The sequence below is a fragment of the Schistocerca nitens genome, chromosome 1 (genome assembly GCF_023898315.1).
Source record: "Schistocerca nitens isolate TAMUIC-IGC-003100 chromosome 1, iqSchNite1.1, whole genome shotgun sequence".
NCBI classification, from domain to species: Eukaryota; Metazoa; Arthropoda; class Insecta; order Orthoptera; family Acrididae; genus Schistocerca; species Schistocerca nitens.
In genome coordinates this window covers 660,833,889-660,849,824 of record NC_064614.1, presented here as the reverse complement: position 1 = coordinate 660,849,824, position 15,936 = coordinate 660,833,889, and the positions used below count along the sequence as shown (strand labels likewise).

Here is a 15,936-nt window from a genome sequence, read left to right as displayed (position 1 = left end):
AAGCTGGAATGTACCACAATCAAAAGTGACATTTATCACGTTTCTGGAAAGACTCCTATTTTTTTACATTAATGAAAATCATTATTTGTGGTGATGCCAAGGACAACTGAAACATCTACAAGTAACATCATAGGTGTGTACAATATTAATGTTGATTGCAAAATAATTTGTCAATTAACGCTATACCAATAGTAGAAAAATGTACAGCAAGTTTTCTGTAATACCACAGAAAGAAATATAGTACTGCAAGATCTGTGGACTTTATAGGGCACAACATATGCAAGCATTCCCCAGATAACACAACAGCTACTCAAAGGATTGATTACTGAAGCACAGTGTTCAGTCAGCACTAAGTCTAGTAGCCATCAAAGTACTGCTCTCTCCCAACATCATCATAGCAGGCAGAGGACTCTGGTTAATGAAGACATTTTTATTCAGAGAAAAAAACTAACCGATTTCTTGCCTTTATCAACTATTTTCAGTGACTACTAATTAAAAGAGTGGCATATCCATAAGTTTTCTTGTATGTGATGCTCCAAATTGTTTTGTCCAAGACCGAACAACTTATGCGATTATGAATATAAATACTTCAGGAACAAAGGTAACAACTCACCGAATAGTAGATGTGTTAGGTAGCGGACAGGCACATAAGCAAGGCTGGAAACTATGTTAACAGTCCCTCCTCCTCCACACACACACACACACACACACACACACACACACACACACACACACGTGCACACAGTAGTTTAAGCAGCACATGAGGAGGTTGATGATGAGTAGATTGGGAGGCAGGAGTGACAGAACAGAGCAAGGTGGGACTGAAGAAAAGGGTGTGGGTGCAGGTAAGTGAAGTTAGGGTCCTATTGTAGGGTGGAGGTGGGCATGGGGCACTGGTTAGCAGACACTGATGCCAGGAGGATTGGGTACCAAAAAACAAAAACCTTAAAATGCCATGCAACAATGGGCCAAAGAGGCAGAATCTAAAGCCTTCAACCAGATTCTTCATGAACAGCTGGCAGACTAGCTAAAAAGTAAAAGTAACAGCATCTGAACCAAATACCAAACAGGTTTCAAACAAGCATAGTAATCACATTAATAAATGTGAAAATTATATTAAACAGGCCACTTTTTTATACATTAATTACACAAATGAAACAGCTGAATTTCTCAAACAGTGCTACACTACAGTCTCACAACTATTTAAAATACAGGTACTAAAGAGTAGACCATCAGTTTGGGGAACTCATGCTGGAAACATGCTCTCAGACATTCCCAGGATTCAGTGATAGGTCTGTTGCTCTTCTCCCTATACTGTATGTGAATGACATCTCACCTGTATTACATGCTTGTTTGACAGTGTTTTTGTTGTGCCTGTCTGCGACTCAACATCTCTGTTATATGGTGAGCAGCAGTATATGCTTCTCATAATATTGTCATCATTCTACCATTGATTTTCCACTGTTTTATTTTACATTCTTATAACTTTTTTTTTTTTGAGAGAATAAACTGTCATTTGATTGTGTATTAGTGTATTTCTCTTCAGTACTATCTATATTTCAGCTTTTATGTCATTATCAAGTCTAATGCTAAAAGTTCTTAGATCATTAACATTTCATATCTGTTAAGACATTCCAAAGCACATGAACAGGAGTAATACATACCTTTAAGATGCAACTTTCAAATAATATATACTGTAGAAGACACAGTGAATATATTTGAATCTGGCAGAAGACATGGTAACCCCTCAAAAGGTTTGAGAATGGTCATCAGTCAAATGTGTTTCACGGAGGGCAATATACAGGGGGTGGTGCGGGAACTTCCTTATTTAAAAGAAATCATAAATCAGAAAGCATTAGAGACATCAATTTAATTCCTTTTTCCTTACAAAGAGTAATATCTGAAGTTTTGTTCCAATAAGTTTTGAAAATGATATACTGAAGGTGGCCTCCGTTCTGTTCAATGAATTTTGGAGGGTCGAAATCTGAGGTTTTGATCCACTTTTAGCGACGTGTGTGTCAATGTTGGCAATAGCAACATGAATATTGTTCCATAGCTCAGCCAGGGTCTGCGGACAAGTGGAATACACTGAGGATTTGAGACAGCCCCATAAGAAAAAGTTGCATAGTGCTAAATCTGGCGAGCATGCTGGCCACTGGAGATCACCCCTCAAAGATATGAGACGATCGGGGAAGTGTTCATGCCATGTGAGCTGTGGCACCATCTTGTTGGAACCAGACATCACCCACATCCATTTCCTAAAGTTCTGGAATGAAAAATTGTTAGGTCATCTGGACACAATGCTCAGAAGTGACTGCCTATTGACTGACCCCATCATTCTCTTCAAAAAACCATGGGCCAATAATGCCAACTTTAGATAGTGCACATCAAGAAGTCAAACGTTCTGTATGCAGGGGCTGCTCATGAAGTTCTTGGGGTTTCATGCCACTCCAATACCGCATATTTTGCTTATTCACACAGCCAGACAAATGGAAATGTGCCTCATTGCTGAAGAACACTAAGGCTTCATGAGGCAGCTCATCGAACAAAGCTTCACACACATTTTTTTGTGTAACAAAATAACGTGGATGAAGTGAATGCACCACTGACACTTTGTACGGATGATATTTCAACTAATCACAAAGAATTTATCTTACTGCGCATTCAGAAATTGCAAGGCCAGCTGCACGAGGGGGAATTCAGAATCAACATCCTTACCCTCTCGGTGTTTTCAGTCGTTCTGGTGATTCTTGAAAGTCCTGGTTTCTTTTTCTGCATACTTCCTGTATCCATAAAGGTGTCTACCCACATAACAGTTGATTTCCCATCAGGAACACAACCTGGAGGCAAGATGTTAAGCTGTTTCCTGAACGCACGCCAAGCTCTGATGACCGAAAGTCCATTTGAAAAGTAGGCCACAACAGCGAACGCATGCTCCTCTCTTGCCCACTACTAAACTAAATATTTTTTAAATTAAAAAAAAAAAAAAAAAAAAAAAAAAAAAAAAAAAAAAAAAGTTAAGTCTCGCACTTTTGATGGCACTGACACCCACACAACAATGATTACAACCACTGTGTGCCGGGTGTTCCAAATAAGAAGTTCCCACGCCACACCCTGTAGAACAGGACACCATTGTTGGAATGTGACAGTAATATCCATTCCAACTGCATTGCATTATCACATTAATTGCATCCTGGTTAGGTGTGAAGGGACCAAACGGACAAGTAATGCCCCTGGATCACTGTCTGTCACTGGTGTTGGCAGAACATTGACAGACACTCATGTACAATGTCACCGATGGATCTGATGCTTCCTGATTCACTGGGACAGTCTTCTCCTGTGATTTCTACCTTTTCTTCATAACTACTTTTGAGAGTCAGAGCTCTTATGAGGGCTTAGCTGCTGTAAGGAAAAGAACTGAAGAAGAGTTAGCACCCCTGGGACTTTCAGTCCGTGGGTCCATCAGTAACTGGCTGATGTTGGGTCACTGGTCTGTAGATTTCTATGGAGAAGGTTTCCTAAATGGAGTCCAGCACTTGTAGACAGCCTGGGAGGCTGTTGCTTCTATAGCTGGACACAGTGAGGAAAGATTCTAGGAAATGGTGCTACAGGAACCACAAGACGGGGTGGGATGGGTGGGGTTCTGTCTCCTCATAGGCTAAATTTTACTTGTGCAACTACCTGTGTTTGGTGTTTGACATTGAGGGAGACTACTGCTGACCTGAGTACGGTTATGGCAGGAGTCAATACTATTAGGACTGGATATATGTGATTGTATGTTTTCCGGGCTACTAAATGTCAGATGCAATCTGAGGCCTTAGTTTCCTAGAATTTATATTCCTTAATTCAGGTATCACATTTTGGGGGTCAAGGGAGAGGTGCTTCTGACATGATGTATGCCCACAGCAGTGACATTTAAATCACTGCATCAGTGATGGGAAATACAGCTTCACATCACAACAGTAGTCTATGTTTCTGACTTTCTTAGGAAGCAAGTCCCTCTTAAAAGTGAGGATGAATGTCTTTTTGTTGACCTAGCTGTCTGGCAAAGTGGATCCCTCTTTTTCTCCAAGTTTTTGCATAATTCCTTATCTGCTTGCAGTGTTAAGCCCTCATGAAAAATCAAATCAGCATGTTCAAGGTCTAGTGGGATTTTATGGCGACAAGTATGCCACAAAATTTCTTGAGAGAACGTAATGCTCAGGACTGGGTACGAGTCACTGTTTTAATTCAGGCAGAACTACTTTGTGGTTTAAGGATGGAAGAGATTTCTCCAAATAAATTTTGGTATTACCTACAAAGAACAAAGGTTTAGTAGTTAGGAAGGACCCGCCATCAATGTGAGTGCAAACCAGGAACTGACGGCAATAAGTTTCAGCAATTCACTTGACTTTGCTTACGTCCCATAGTTTGGCAAGGAGGAAAAGTTCTTGGGTTTGTAACAATCTGAAACTGAATAATTCAAGTTTGTTTGGAGATGCTACCAGAGCCTCACAGCCTTGGACCTTTACACTGTGTGAAATATCAACTATAATGGCACCTGTTCCAGTCAAGGGCTCTTCCCGTGGGTGCCGTCTAGTCAGAGTGATGGTCCCCTAGCTTGATGGCCACTGCACATAGGCCCGTTGCCCCCAGACAAACAGGCACCTACTCTTTGGCATGCAGCACCTACTCTTCGACATGCACTGTGTCACCTCAACTTCTCAATACCAGCAATATTCTACTGTGATTTTGTAAAGTAGTTAATATATTTCTGAGACAACATTCAGATTTGATTTCATTAATGTAGAGGTACTTTGATACATCGATATGTTTATATTGCAATGATATTATTCTTATGTGAATTCTTTCTTTTGTCACTATGATCTTTGATGTACTTTTAACTCTGATTTTTGGGCGCGTAAGCGGTTATTAGAGAGAGTCAAGTCTTGGTCGTCATGTTGAAAAGATGCAAATTGTAGTCAGTTTATAAAATGTGAACTTTAACAGTGAGGAAGATATTTTCAATTATGTTTTATATTGTGAAGTGATGTTTTGTGAGTTACGTGATATTGCAACAAAAGTAATAAAAAAGAAGTGTAACAAATTCGGAGTGCTGATTACTTTTTTACATCACCATTGTGCTAATTTGCAAAGGTTTAATCTTTTTTGTTTGTGAAACACATCTATAAAACTTTTGAATATCGCAGAATAACAGCTAGGCCTCTTTGCATCCGAGCTTGGAATCATCACCACCTAGATTTTCGACGATTGAGCCACGAGTTCACAACGAGACCAGCGTGGGAAACACGAAAAGATGAGTGCCTAGTTTATCCATTATTTCATGAAATGACTTTATTAACTGTGCTCTAATGACACTTGCCACATAATATAACGTCGTTGTTGCCCGAAAATGCAATATTTAGTAGCGTGAGCAACATTACAATCATAATTAATTTTTTACCTTTGTTGTGGTAGGGTTGTTAGAACTGGGAGATAACAGGTTGATCAATGGCATAATTCCAGTTTAGTCAGGTGCTACCATTATGTGGGCAACACTACATGGACTGGCTATTTTTTTGAGCGGAGGTCAAATCCAAACTTTGGGACCAAGCATGAGTTAACTCAAATACAGTAAAACTTCATTTATACATCTCTCTCTCTCTCTCTCTCTCTCTCTCTCTCTCTCTCTCTCTCTCTCTCACACACACACACACACACACACACACACACACACAATTTACTGCCTGGAGAAATCAACCGCTTGGAGTGCTAGCATCATTGCAGCTGTCTGACACACAATGTTTATCAATAAGACTCCCAAATTTACATGGGGCTTCCCGTATATAACGAAACTGATAGAAATATTCGAGGCAGATGAAGCAATGTGTAGCTTATGGAACAAAAAAAAAGTGAGAACCATAAAAAAAATTGCAGATGCTATTAGCCGTGAAGTAAGGCCAGGACATACCTCTGGGAAAAACAAGAAAATCTTTAACTTCTGCGGAAATAAAATTTTTTCATGACCACAGTATGTATTAAATTTATTTGCCTTCACATATTCCTCCTCCAGTGCATTATAAATAGCTTCAAATGTTTCTGGTATTATTTTCGTCAATGTGCACTGTAGGATTTGAGCGCAATACCGGTACTGTAAACTAGAGTAGAGCAGAAATTGCAGTATTACGTATTTCTTTCTTTTGCAGATGTAGCATTTCTGAGGAGTGTGTTTCGCTTCGTAATATGAGTAGCCACTTTCTTGAGCACATACTGAAATGTACTCTCGTTCATTCCCAAAGCGATTTTCATGCGACAATGATGAAAACCTCGTCACTACAGAACCCATGGCTATCGCTGAGATATTTCAATGTGCACTGCGGGACCTGGACAAGGAAGAAACTGACGATAAGGATGATATGGAAGAGCCTCAGCATTCCTGTGACATTTAACGATGCAGTAAATGTGTTAGAAATAATTAAACAATTTGTGATGTGTCACAATGTTTCTGACAAAATAATGAAAAAGTTATCCTGTTTTGAGGGTACAGTGTACGCTATTGCTGCATCAAAGAAAAAACAAGCAAAAATTACGGACCTTTTTTTATGAAATGACGTTTTCTTCTGTGTAGAGGTTTACATTTTTCTTTACACTTTGGTCTAATGAAATTAATCATTAGAAACAGTCTTAAGCTGTTGCTGGAACATTCTGAGAATGATGCCTATCTGCTTATCATAGCGTTTCTGGAAAAAGCCACATGTCATGTCTGTGGAGATGTCATATGGCACAACTGAAACGTGTGGGGATGTGGGAGACTGAAAACCTGCATGTTAAGGTAGGGTATGAGCACCACCACCTTCAGAAAGTGTGTTTTGAAAGGTGTCAGTCGTTTTGCAAAGGAAGCAGTGAGCTGAGCTAAGCTAAGCAGCTTTAGTTGGGTGGGATGAATCTGTTCAGCAAACCAGATGTGATGAACAAAAATCATTCTATCTTATAGTCAAATTGGAGAGAAGCAAAAACAAATAAGTGAATGAAGCAGCGTAAAACCTCTTTAAATGACATGTTAAAGGGCCTATCATTAATATGTTCTTTGTTAAACAACTTTGATTTTGTTATTTTATACAATCTTCAAAAGTTATCAGATGATGCTATTTTAATATCCTGGTCAGTTATACATGGAACTTCATAAAAGTAATTTTGCTGTTATGCACAGCATTCAATTTCTCTTTTACATATGCTGTATAAAGAGATGGTTCACTCCTCCACTTCAAGAGATTCATATATTAATGTAATGACATTTTGTTCACAGATGAGAATTTCTGAAGTGAGAGAAATTTTCTGTCATAGTGTCAATACACCACAGCTATCTTCCTACATGCAGAAGACCAACACTTCCTATATTGAATCCACCATAATTTCTTCAGAAACTCTTAACATCTGCAGTATGGTATTCTACAGATTTTATGAGGGCTGTTAAATACATTTTCAAATCACATTTATTCTTGGGAATTAAGATTTTGTGTCCATGCAGTCTCCATCACATTCTATGGCCTTATGCCAGCACTGTGGAAGAGCATGCGAAGGCCTCATTTCAATAGCGGTACTCCTACAATTTTGTTCGTTTTGAAATACTGAGGCTTACAAATAACTGAGTGATGACAATAGAAAGAAATGGTAATCCCTTGCAACAAGCAATGCACTGCAATAATTCTGATATCTCAGGGAACGATCATCACTCAGAATGTTTAACACCCAGCATTCTGAAATGAACAAAATTTGAGGTGTACCACTATTGAAATAAGCTCTTGTCTTCTGCTCTGCTGCGCTAGTATTAGTCTTAGCCGTAGGAAAGGGGAATTTTTTTAGAATTCAGTAAAGGCGCGGTTGAGCGATTAAGTCTGGGGCAGCCTTTAAACAAGAACGGGACTGCTTCAACTGTCGTAGGGCAGTCCCAGTGAAATAAGGTAATGCACTTGTAGGTGCACAGACAGAATGCTGCTTATTAGAGGTTTCTGGTTGACAAGGGGGCACACGTCTTTTAGTCTGGACTTTGTTGGCAGGAGAAGGCTTGAGCCACCACGTTATAGGTCACATAGGGTGAGGGATAATAAAGTGGAGTCATTGGATATGATAGTACTTCAATTTATGATTGCAGGGACTAAGTTTAATAAGCAGGTAGAGGTGTTACCCTGTGTTCGTGGGGGGTATTCGGTGATTCTCAGACTGGACTTCCTTGATAAACATCATGCAAAGATAGATCCTTGGCAACAAACAGTGGAACTCAGTAGAACAATGTTTTGCATGGGGGAAACGGTTGCAAATGGATGAATGTCACAAGGCACACTTAACGCGAAGGTGATGCCAGCTAAACTGCAAACGGATTGATTAAAGGTTGATCAACAGGATAACGTACCAGCAGGTACAGGGAAGGTAGTTTGGGTTTCAATAAATACAGACTTACCAAAGGAGACGTTGTACATGGTGGAGCCACTCTCGAGCAATGAGGAGTTGGATAATGCGCACTGTTTTGTACGGAGGAGTTTAGCTCACGCAAATTATGTGGAAGGAGATTATAGGGTTCCTGTACGTATAGAAAACTTCGGCAGAGCCGATTTTAGCTTGTCGAAAGTGTTGTTGTTTGGCCACACTGGGGTTTTTTGATGAAGATGGCCTCGATAGGGAGGATTTAGAGGCGAGCCGTAAGGAAAACGTCAATGCAGCACAATTGAGGGGAAAATTACAGCATATGCAGGGAGACAACAGGGTCAGTTGGAGGAATTTTTATTGACATTTAGCGATTTATTCGGAACGGAGGGTAGGTTACCAGCAAAACCGATTACGAAGCATCACATACCAACGGAGGCTAATACACCAGTGTTTTGGAAACCATATAGGGTAGCACGTCATATGCAACCACTACTAGAGGAGTTTATAAAACAACAACTACGGGATGGAGTCAGAGCATAGCGATAGTCCGTACTCAAGCAATGTAGTTCTCGTACCTAAGGAATCAGTGGATGGTACAAGGAAATATAGGTTTTGTGTTTACTTAGATGACATAGTATTTTCGAAGGATATACCAGAACATTTATCGCGTTTAAGAGGAGTCGGCACGGTTATAAGTTTAGAAAAATGTAATTTTGCGCAGACGCAGGTCAAATATTTAGGCCATGTAATCAGTGAACAAGGGGGGTTCAAACTGATCCTTGGTTAACAGAAGGAGTTCAAAATTTTTCGACACCACGTACAATGAAGCAATTACAATCGTATATTGGGTTATGTTCATATTATCGTAAATTTGTAAAGTATTTTACTAAAATAGCAGAGTCGTTAACGAAGCTTTTAAAGAAAGGGTTTAAAATTGAATGGGGGGGGGGGGGGGGGCGGGGAGGGGGTGTATACCAGCAAGCTTTTGATGAATTAAAAATGAGATTAGTTTCTGATCCGGTGTTGGTGTTTCCGAATTTTGAAGAAGACTTCATCTTATCATGTGACGCTTCAAATGGCACAGTAGAATGTGTTCTGGGGCAAATGGTAAAGCGACAGGTGCAGCCAGTGGCAGATGCTACCAGACAGTTAAATAGTGCAGAGTGGAATTATTCCACAACAGAAAAGGAGATGTTGGCTGTAATATATGGAGTAATGTATTTTCGTTGTTACCTTTATGGTAGGAAGTTTAAGGTCGTGATAGATCATGCGGTGTTGAGATGGTTACTGGGACTCAAGGATCCTTCTAATTGGTTAACATGGTGAGCTCTAAAATTAAGTGAGTGACTTTGAAGTAATTCATAAGTCCGGGAAGAAACACGGGAATGCAGATGCATTAAGTCGCAAGTTAGACGCATTAGAAGTAATGGGTTTGAGCGTCGTGGAATGGCAAAGGGCACAAGCAGAGGATGAGGAGTGCCAGGGTTTTAGAACTCAACCACATGTCATTGTGGAGAGAAATTTGTTGCGTAGAGTTACCAGTTGTGGACCATGAGTAGTGGTACCAAAGAGTTTGAAAGAGGAAGACTTAAAGCAGGCCCAAGATCGTGTGCTTTCAGGGCATGGGGGTCGTCGAGCAACGGAAAGATGGGTAGCGGAACGATTTTGGTGGCGCACTCTGAGAAGGGATGTGGAACAATATGTAGCAAATTGTGTACCGTGTGCACAGCGAGGGATGTGAAGCGCGCAAGAATTCCATTGCAATGGGTACCAGAGGTTTCGAAACCTTTAGAGTTTATCGGGCTACATGTCTGCAGACCATATAACAAAAACACCGACAGGGAATCATTACTTTTTAACTATAATTGATTACCTTTCGCAGTTTCCAGCCATGGTCGCAATACCAGACCAACAGTCAATTACGGTAGCACAAGCTTTAGTCAATAAAATGGCTCTGAGCACTATGGGACTCAACTGCTGTGGTCATCAGTCCCCTAGAACTTAGAACTACTTAAACCTAACTAACCTAAGGACATCACACACACCCATGCCCGAGGCAGGATTCGAACCTGCGACCGTAGCAGCAGCGCGGCTCCGGACTGGAGCGCCTAGAACCGCACGGCCACTGCGGCCGGCTTTAGTCAATAACTGGTTATTGAAGTTTGGGGTGCCTGATACCATAATTACTTATCAGGGAATGAACTTCATGTCCGAATTAATGTCACAGTTGTGTCGGTTACTGAGAATTAAAAATTTCGGACCAGTCCATTTCATCTGCAGGCAAATGGGAGAATGGAGCAAGTACATAAGAAAATTTCAAAAATGCCAAGTTATTGTGTGAATGGAAACCATGATAATTGGGACGTTTATCATCCTTATGTGGTATCAAGTTATAACACTAAAATACATTTGGGGGTCGGAATGTCATTGTTCGAGGTGGTCTATGGAAGAAAGCTGCCATCACTGTTTGGCGTTCTACGTCCGAAATCGGGAGCTAAAGCGGCCGCAATGATGAAATTTGCACGGACAATACGAGAAGTATGGAAGAAGGTACAGAAGGCAAATACGAAAGCACTGGAAAGACAGGAACAACAGAATAAGCGGTTGGGACCTTTACCACGGTACAGGGTAGGTCAATGGGTACTGATCATTAAACAATAAACACCTGAGGGAAAGACGAAAAAATTCTTGACAAAGTACCACGGACCATACCAGGTCGTGGAGATGACTTCGTCTGTAAATGTTAAAGTGCAGCTGCCAACAAAAACATCCGTTATCCAGTAAGTAGAGTAAAGCCTTTTAAAGGAATGGTGGACGGATTAACTCAATTACAAGGAAGTGAGCCAATTGCAGCGGCTAAACAAAGCGAACGGAAGAAGGAGGTCACGGTGGAGAGACAACAGCCGACGCATAACGTTCCGTATGCATTACGGTCACTGGGGGAGTAAATTATTATATGTGTAGTATTGTATGGCATGTTTACATTTTGTGTTTTTGTATCAAGGGATGATTTGCGTTTTTTTTTTTTTGTTTTGGGGTAAGATAATTGTTGCGTGTTTCTTGTTTGTTGTTTTTTAGTTTGTTTTTTTTTTTCAGAAAATTCTATAGGGGCAGAGTGAACTATCGGGAATGTTTGAGGATGTCATATGATGATGTAGTGACTTGTAGTGGAGATATTAGCAACGCAGAATCTGACATATTTAAACTCCATGTTAAACCCACAGTTTTTGGAAACGTTGCATTCCTTCATTAACACACAGGAAGGATCTATAATGGTTAATGAAGTACTGGAGCACGTTCGAACGTTACAACAGCATTGGAGCAACAGGATAATGACAGATCATTTCAGCCACAGGGTGTGCCATTTTTCAATTTTTCTTTGGTATAGCTTTGTGGAGAGTGTGGAAACGTGCACCAATAGAGGAGGTGCCAACACACTAGTTGCCTACAGCATGGGTGACAGGTGTAAACAGTGTATAAGGGTAGCGTTAATGTTTCTATGTTCTCGTTAGTTTTAGTCTGTAGCATATAAGTTTGTGAACTAGGTATGTTTACGCAGCCACAGGCCACGACTGTTATATTTCATTTCGCAACGAATCTTGTTGAAAGGAGGGAGGTGTGCTGCACTAGTATTAATCATAGTCATAGGAAAGAGGAATTTTGTCATAATTCAGTAAAGGCATGGTTGAGCAATGAAGTCTGGGGCCGCTGGCGGTAGTAATTGTCAGAAGCCAGTAGGCCACGCAGAGTCAACAGGGCACAGAGCTGCGACGGCGTTGTTGCACGCGACGGCGTTATTGCACGCACGATGTGTTTGATGTGAAGCAACAGCGAGGCAGGGAACTGCAGCGTTGCTTGAAGTTATTGCGATGTATGAGGCTGGGGCACTAGGCCAGAGCCAGGAGGGCGATGTGTAAATGGCTGATGTATGGGAATTTACCCCTGCCACAGTTTCTGTCTCTCTCTGAGACTACATTGGAAGCGAGGGGAAAAGCAGTATCAATATATGGGCAATTGTACCTAGAGACAAGTGGGTGCCAGGTCAGACGAGAGTCTAGTCGGACCTGTGCTGGTCTACGCTTATAGGGGCCAGTCTGGCAGCGATGTTGTAAATATTCTGTGTAGCATGTTCATTATTTCTATGTACTTGTTTGGGTTGTATTCCGCCTCCGGGGACGCAATACCAGGGAGGGACGGAACAGCAGCAGGGTACTTGGAGATTGCACGGTCTGCCTAATGGAGGGCAGTGACAGCGGTCTGCTTCGGGTCCAGGACGGGCCACGTTCCCTTCCCTCGTGGCGTACTGGGGTCTGAGCGGAGCGTATGCTGCGGGAGGCACAGCAATGCTGAAACAGTGTTGGAGACTGCAGCGGGTGTTGCCATCTGGCAAGCACCACTAGTGGCAAGTTGCAGCACAGCATTCAGAAGGGCACAGGTTCGAGTCTGGTCCTGTCCTGGGAGCAGCGGCAGTCCGAGGGCCCTGGGTGACCAGAACAACCACCTTCGTCCCATGGTCGGACAGAGCAGGCCAAACAGGGTGGAGGGCGGCAGGGATGAAGGACTGTAACAGTTTCCGGAATCGTGGACAGAACGGCGCCAGTGAGCACAGCTGGTTTCCAGCTGAGCAGCCTTGCAGACAGCAGCAGTGGTATCAGCAGTCCAGAAGTGCTGAGACGGCCGGACTCTAGGAACAGCGTATGGGCGGCGCGCCTACATTATGCTTCTGTAAATTATGAGAATAAAGCAATGCTTCCGAATACCTTTGTATCACTCTGCACTGCCCCATGACGCTATTGAACGTGTTCGGTCTCCTGGTTGTGTATTCATGAATTCTGAAACGTGCACAAGAGTGAGCTGTAGTGTTGGACCAAGATCTATTTTTGATTCTTGTCAGATTGAACACTTCGGAAACAGTTCCTGAGTTTATTCAGTCTCTCTACATATGCCTCTGAATTAATAGTTAACCCTTTTGGCAACACCCCCATGAGATAGACACAATTACTATCTCAAAAGATTGTCATTGTGACTAATGCAGCTAAGAGAGCTGCCTCAGATTTCTTCACTTACAGTGAGTATGGGTAGTGCCACTCCACTGCCTGCCTTTCCCTTTCCAGTTCAGTTCAAAGTGATCTCTCCATTTGCTGTAAACTGCTCCAACAATACCGATTAAATTTCTTTTGATCTTGTGCTCTGTTGTGAGCATTCTTGGAACCCATCTTGAGCACAACTCCCAGTATCCAATATTCAGAATCATTGTACACACCTTTCCTATGCTTGCCAATAGCTCTGTCTAGTAATTATGTACCAATCTGCACATGTAATGGCATCTCCACTATTCAATATGTCAACAGCAGTGGCTGTGACATGAAGTCCTGATTGTAGCCAGTCACAAAACTCAGTTTCTACACTTTCTGATGCTTTAACTCTCATTGTATAAGGATTTTCATTTTTAAAGGCAATCTATTATTTTTTATTTTACAGTTTTTTAGTAATGAGCATTTATTCTCACTGTAACATGCAAACAAAGCCCACACGACCACTATTACATCATAACATGTATATTAGCACCTTTTTTTTACAATTATCTATGTTACCAAGGAACTATGTTACTAAGGAACTATCCTAGAACCCAGTACCAGTTGAGGTTGCCCAACTAACGGATTTGTGGGGCAACAAAACTTTGATTTTTAACATTTCACAGGGCTATGACAGAGTTTAAAATGTTGTCATAATCTACTCATTAAGAGATATAATCTTATGTTAAAGATTCACCACAGTAAGACAAGTATTACTATTGGTGTGTGTGTGTGTGTGTGTGTGTGTGTGTGTGTGTGTGTGTGTGTGTGTGTGTGTGTGTGTGTGTGTGAGAGAGAGAGAGAGAGAGAGAGAGACGGAGTGCAGGTACTTTGACTTTAAAGCACTTAGTGGCTTCCAACAAACTAAACTTTACACACAATTTCTTTCAAATCTTTACAAAACTTTTTCTCATTGACCGTCCTTCGTCAATGTCGACCTTGTGGAGATATGTAAAATATCATGGAGAGCTGTCACTCAACAATTATGGATCTCAGCAGTCATTTTCCGCAGACATTGTGATCTTTATTGCTTGAAACTCTTCCTGGTCGCCTGCTGTTCAAAGTGTGGGACAGATGGTGGCCAAAAAACTGTCAACCGAGGACAAAATTAGTAAATTAGGAACAGCATCAACATTTCTGCAGCATTACCACGATCACAGCAATGATATGTGGGTTGCTAACTTTATCATGGAAACGATGCAGCAGTCGATGCATTGGTGGAATGTGGATCTTTGGTCAAGACAGAGCAAACAGACTGTGTCAGTTCGAAAAACTGATGTGGACAGTGTTCTGGCATAGGAAAGGCATTCTGCTTCTTGACTTCCTGCCCAGAGGTGAAACATGGATGCTATATGAAACACTGGAAATTCTGACAGGCTACGGAAAACAAGCAGTGAGGAGTGCTCAATGTTCTGATCTATGACAACACTCAATCGCATATGACTCATCATTAAACAACGGTTCTGGATGAGTTTCTCAGTTCAAAATACTAATAATAAAATAAGATACAAGTGTTTCATCATTTTAGGGAATTCACCCACCATAGGGACGAAAGATTTTATGGAAATATTTCATTTTTGAAGCTTAAGTATGAAAATTTGTATTTGGCTCCTCTTTCAGAAATAAAACACATGCATGTCACTGTTTTTGGAAATCCAACCCTTAAGGCGGTGAAACATTTTATGGAAATATTTCGTTGTGAAAGCATATTTACAGCTAAATTTTTGGAAATTGGTGTTGGCTTCTCAGTTGGAAGTGAAAAAATACGTGTTTCACTGTTTTTGGTAATTCAACCACTACGGGGGTGAAATAGGGTCAGACTGATTCACTGACATCACCACTCAGCCCAAACTGCTAAGGATAGAAACATTAACTTTGGAGAGGGTGTGGATCTCATATTGTAGGCATAATTAAAGAAGGGACTGTCCGAAATTCCACTCTAAAGGTGGCGAACTAGGGGATGAAAGGCTTTTGGAAAGTATATCACTATTAAGGCAACTTTGAAGGTAAAATTTTAAAAACTAGTATTTGTGAACAAAATAAAAATTTGATCAGATAAAAACAAAATATCTGCAGGCTATACAGTCTACACTAGAGAAGCAGCGGGTGTGACACACACACACACACACACACACACACACACACACACACACAGAGGATGAACATTAATAAAAATGACCTGCAGGGGAAATGCAGTGTTGCCATGGTCGATGGTGCTGGACAAATAACAATTCCTGGGACCACATGTCTTGTGTTCCTTGTATGTTCCAGGCTGTGTAACTGATTGTACCATAACAACTAAGTGTCATAATTTAATATAACAGGTACTTACCCAACGTAGCGTTAACGTTCGATGAAGATCTGAAAAGATAATGATCTATTAGTAAGCATTAACGGAATGGACTTTATGCAAATGTCAAAGTACTTAATTTGAAATTAGCTTTCCTCATGATAAACC

The 15,936-nt window shown here is 41.1% G+C and overlaps 1 protein-coding gene across 2 annotated transcripts in view; it reads right to left on the bottom strand.

Annotated features, from left to right (window-relative positions):
* The window catches only part of LOC126259052 (centrosomal protein of 112 kDa-like), a 166,976-nt gene that overhangs the window by 10,486 nt on the left and 140,554 nt on the right, over positions 1 to 15,936 (bottom strand). For both annotated transcript variants that reach the window (XM_049955692.1, XM_049955691.1), the window contains exon 13: positions 15,811 to 15,839. In XM_049955692.1, coding sequence (XP_049811649.1) covers positions 15,811 to 15,839 — 29 coding nt within the window. The remainder of the gene's footprint in view (positions 1 to 15,810; positions 15,840 to 15,936) is intronic.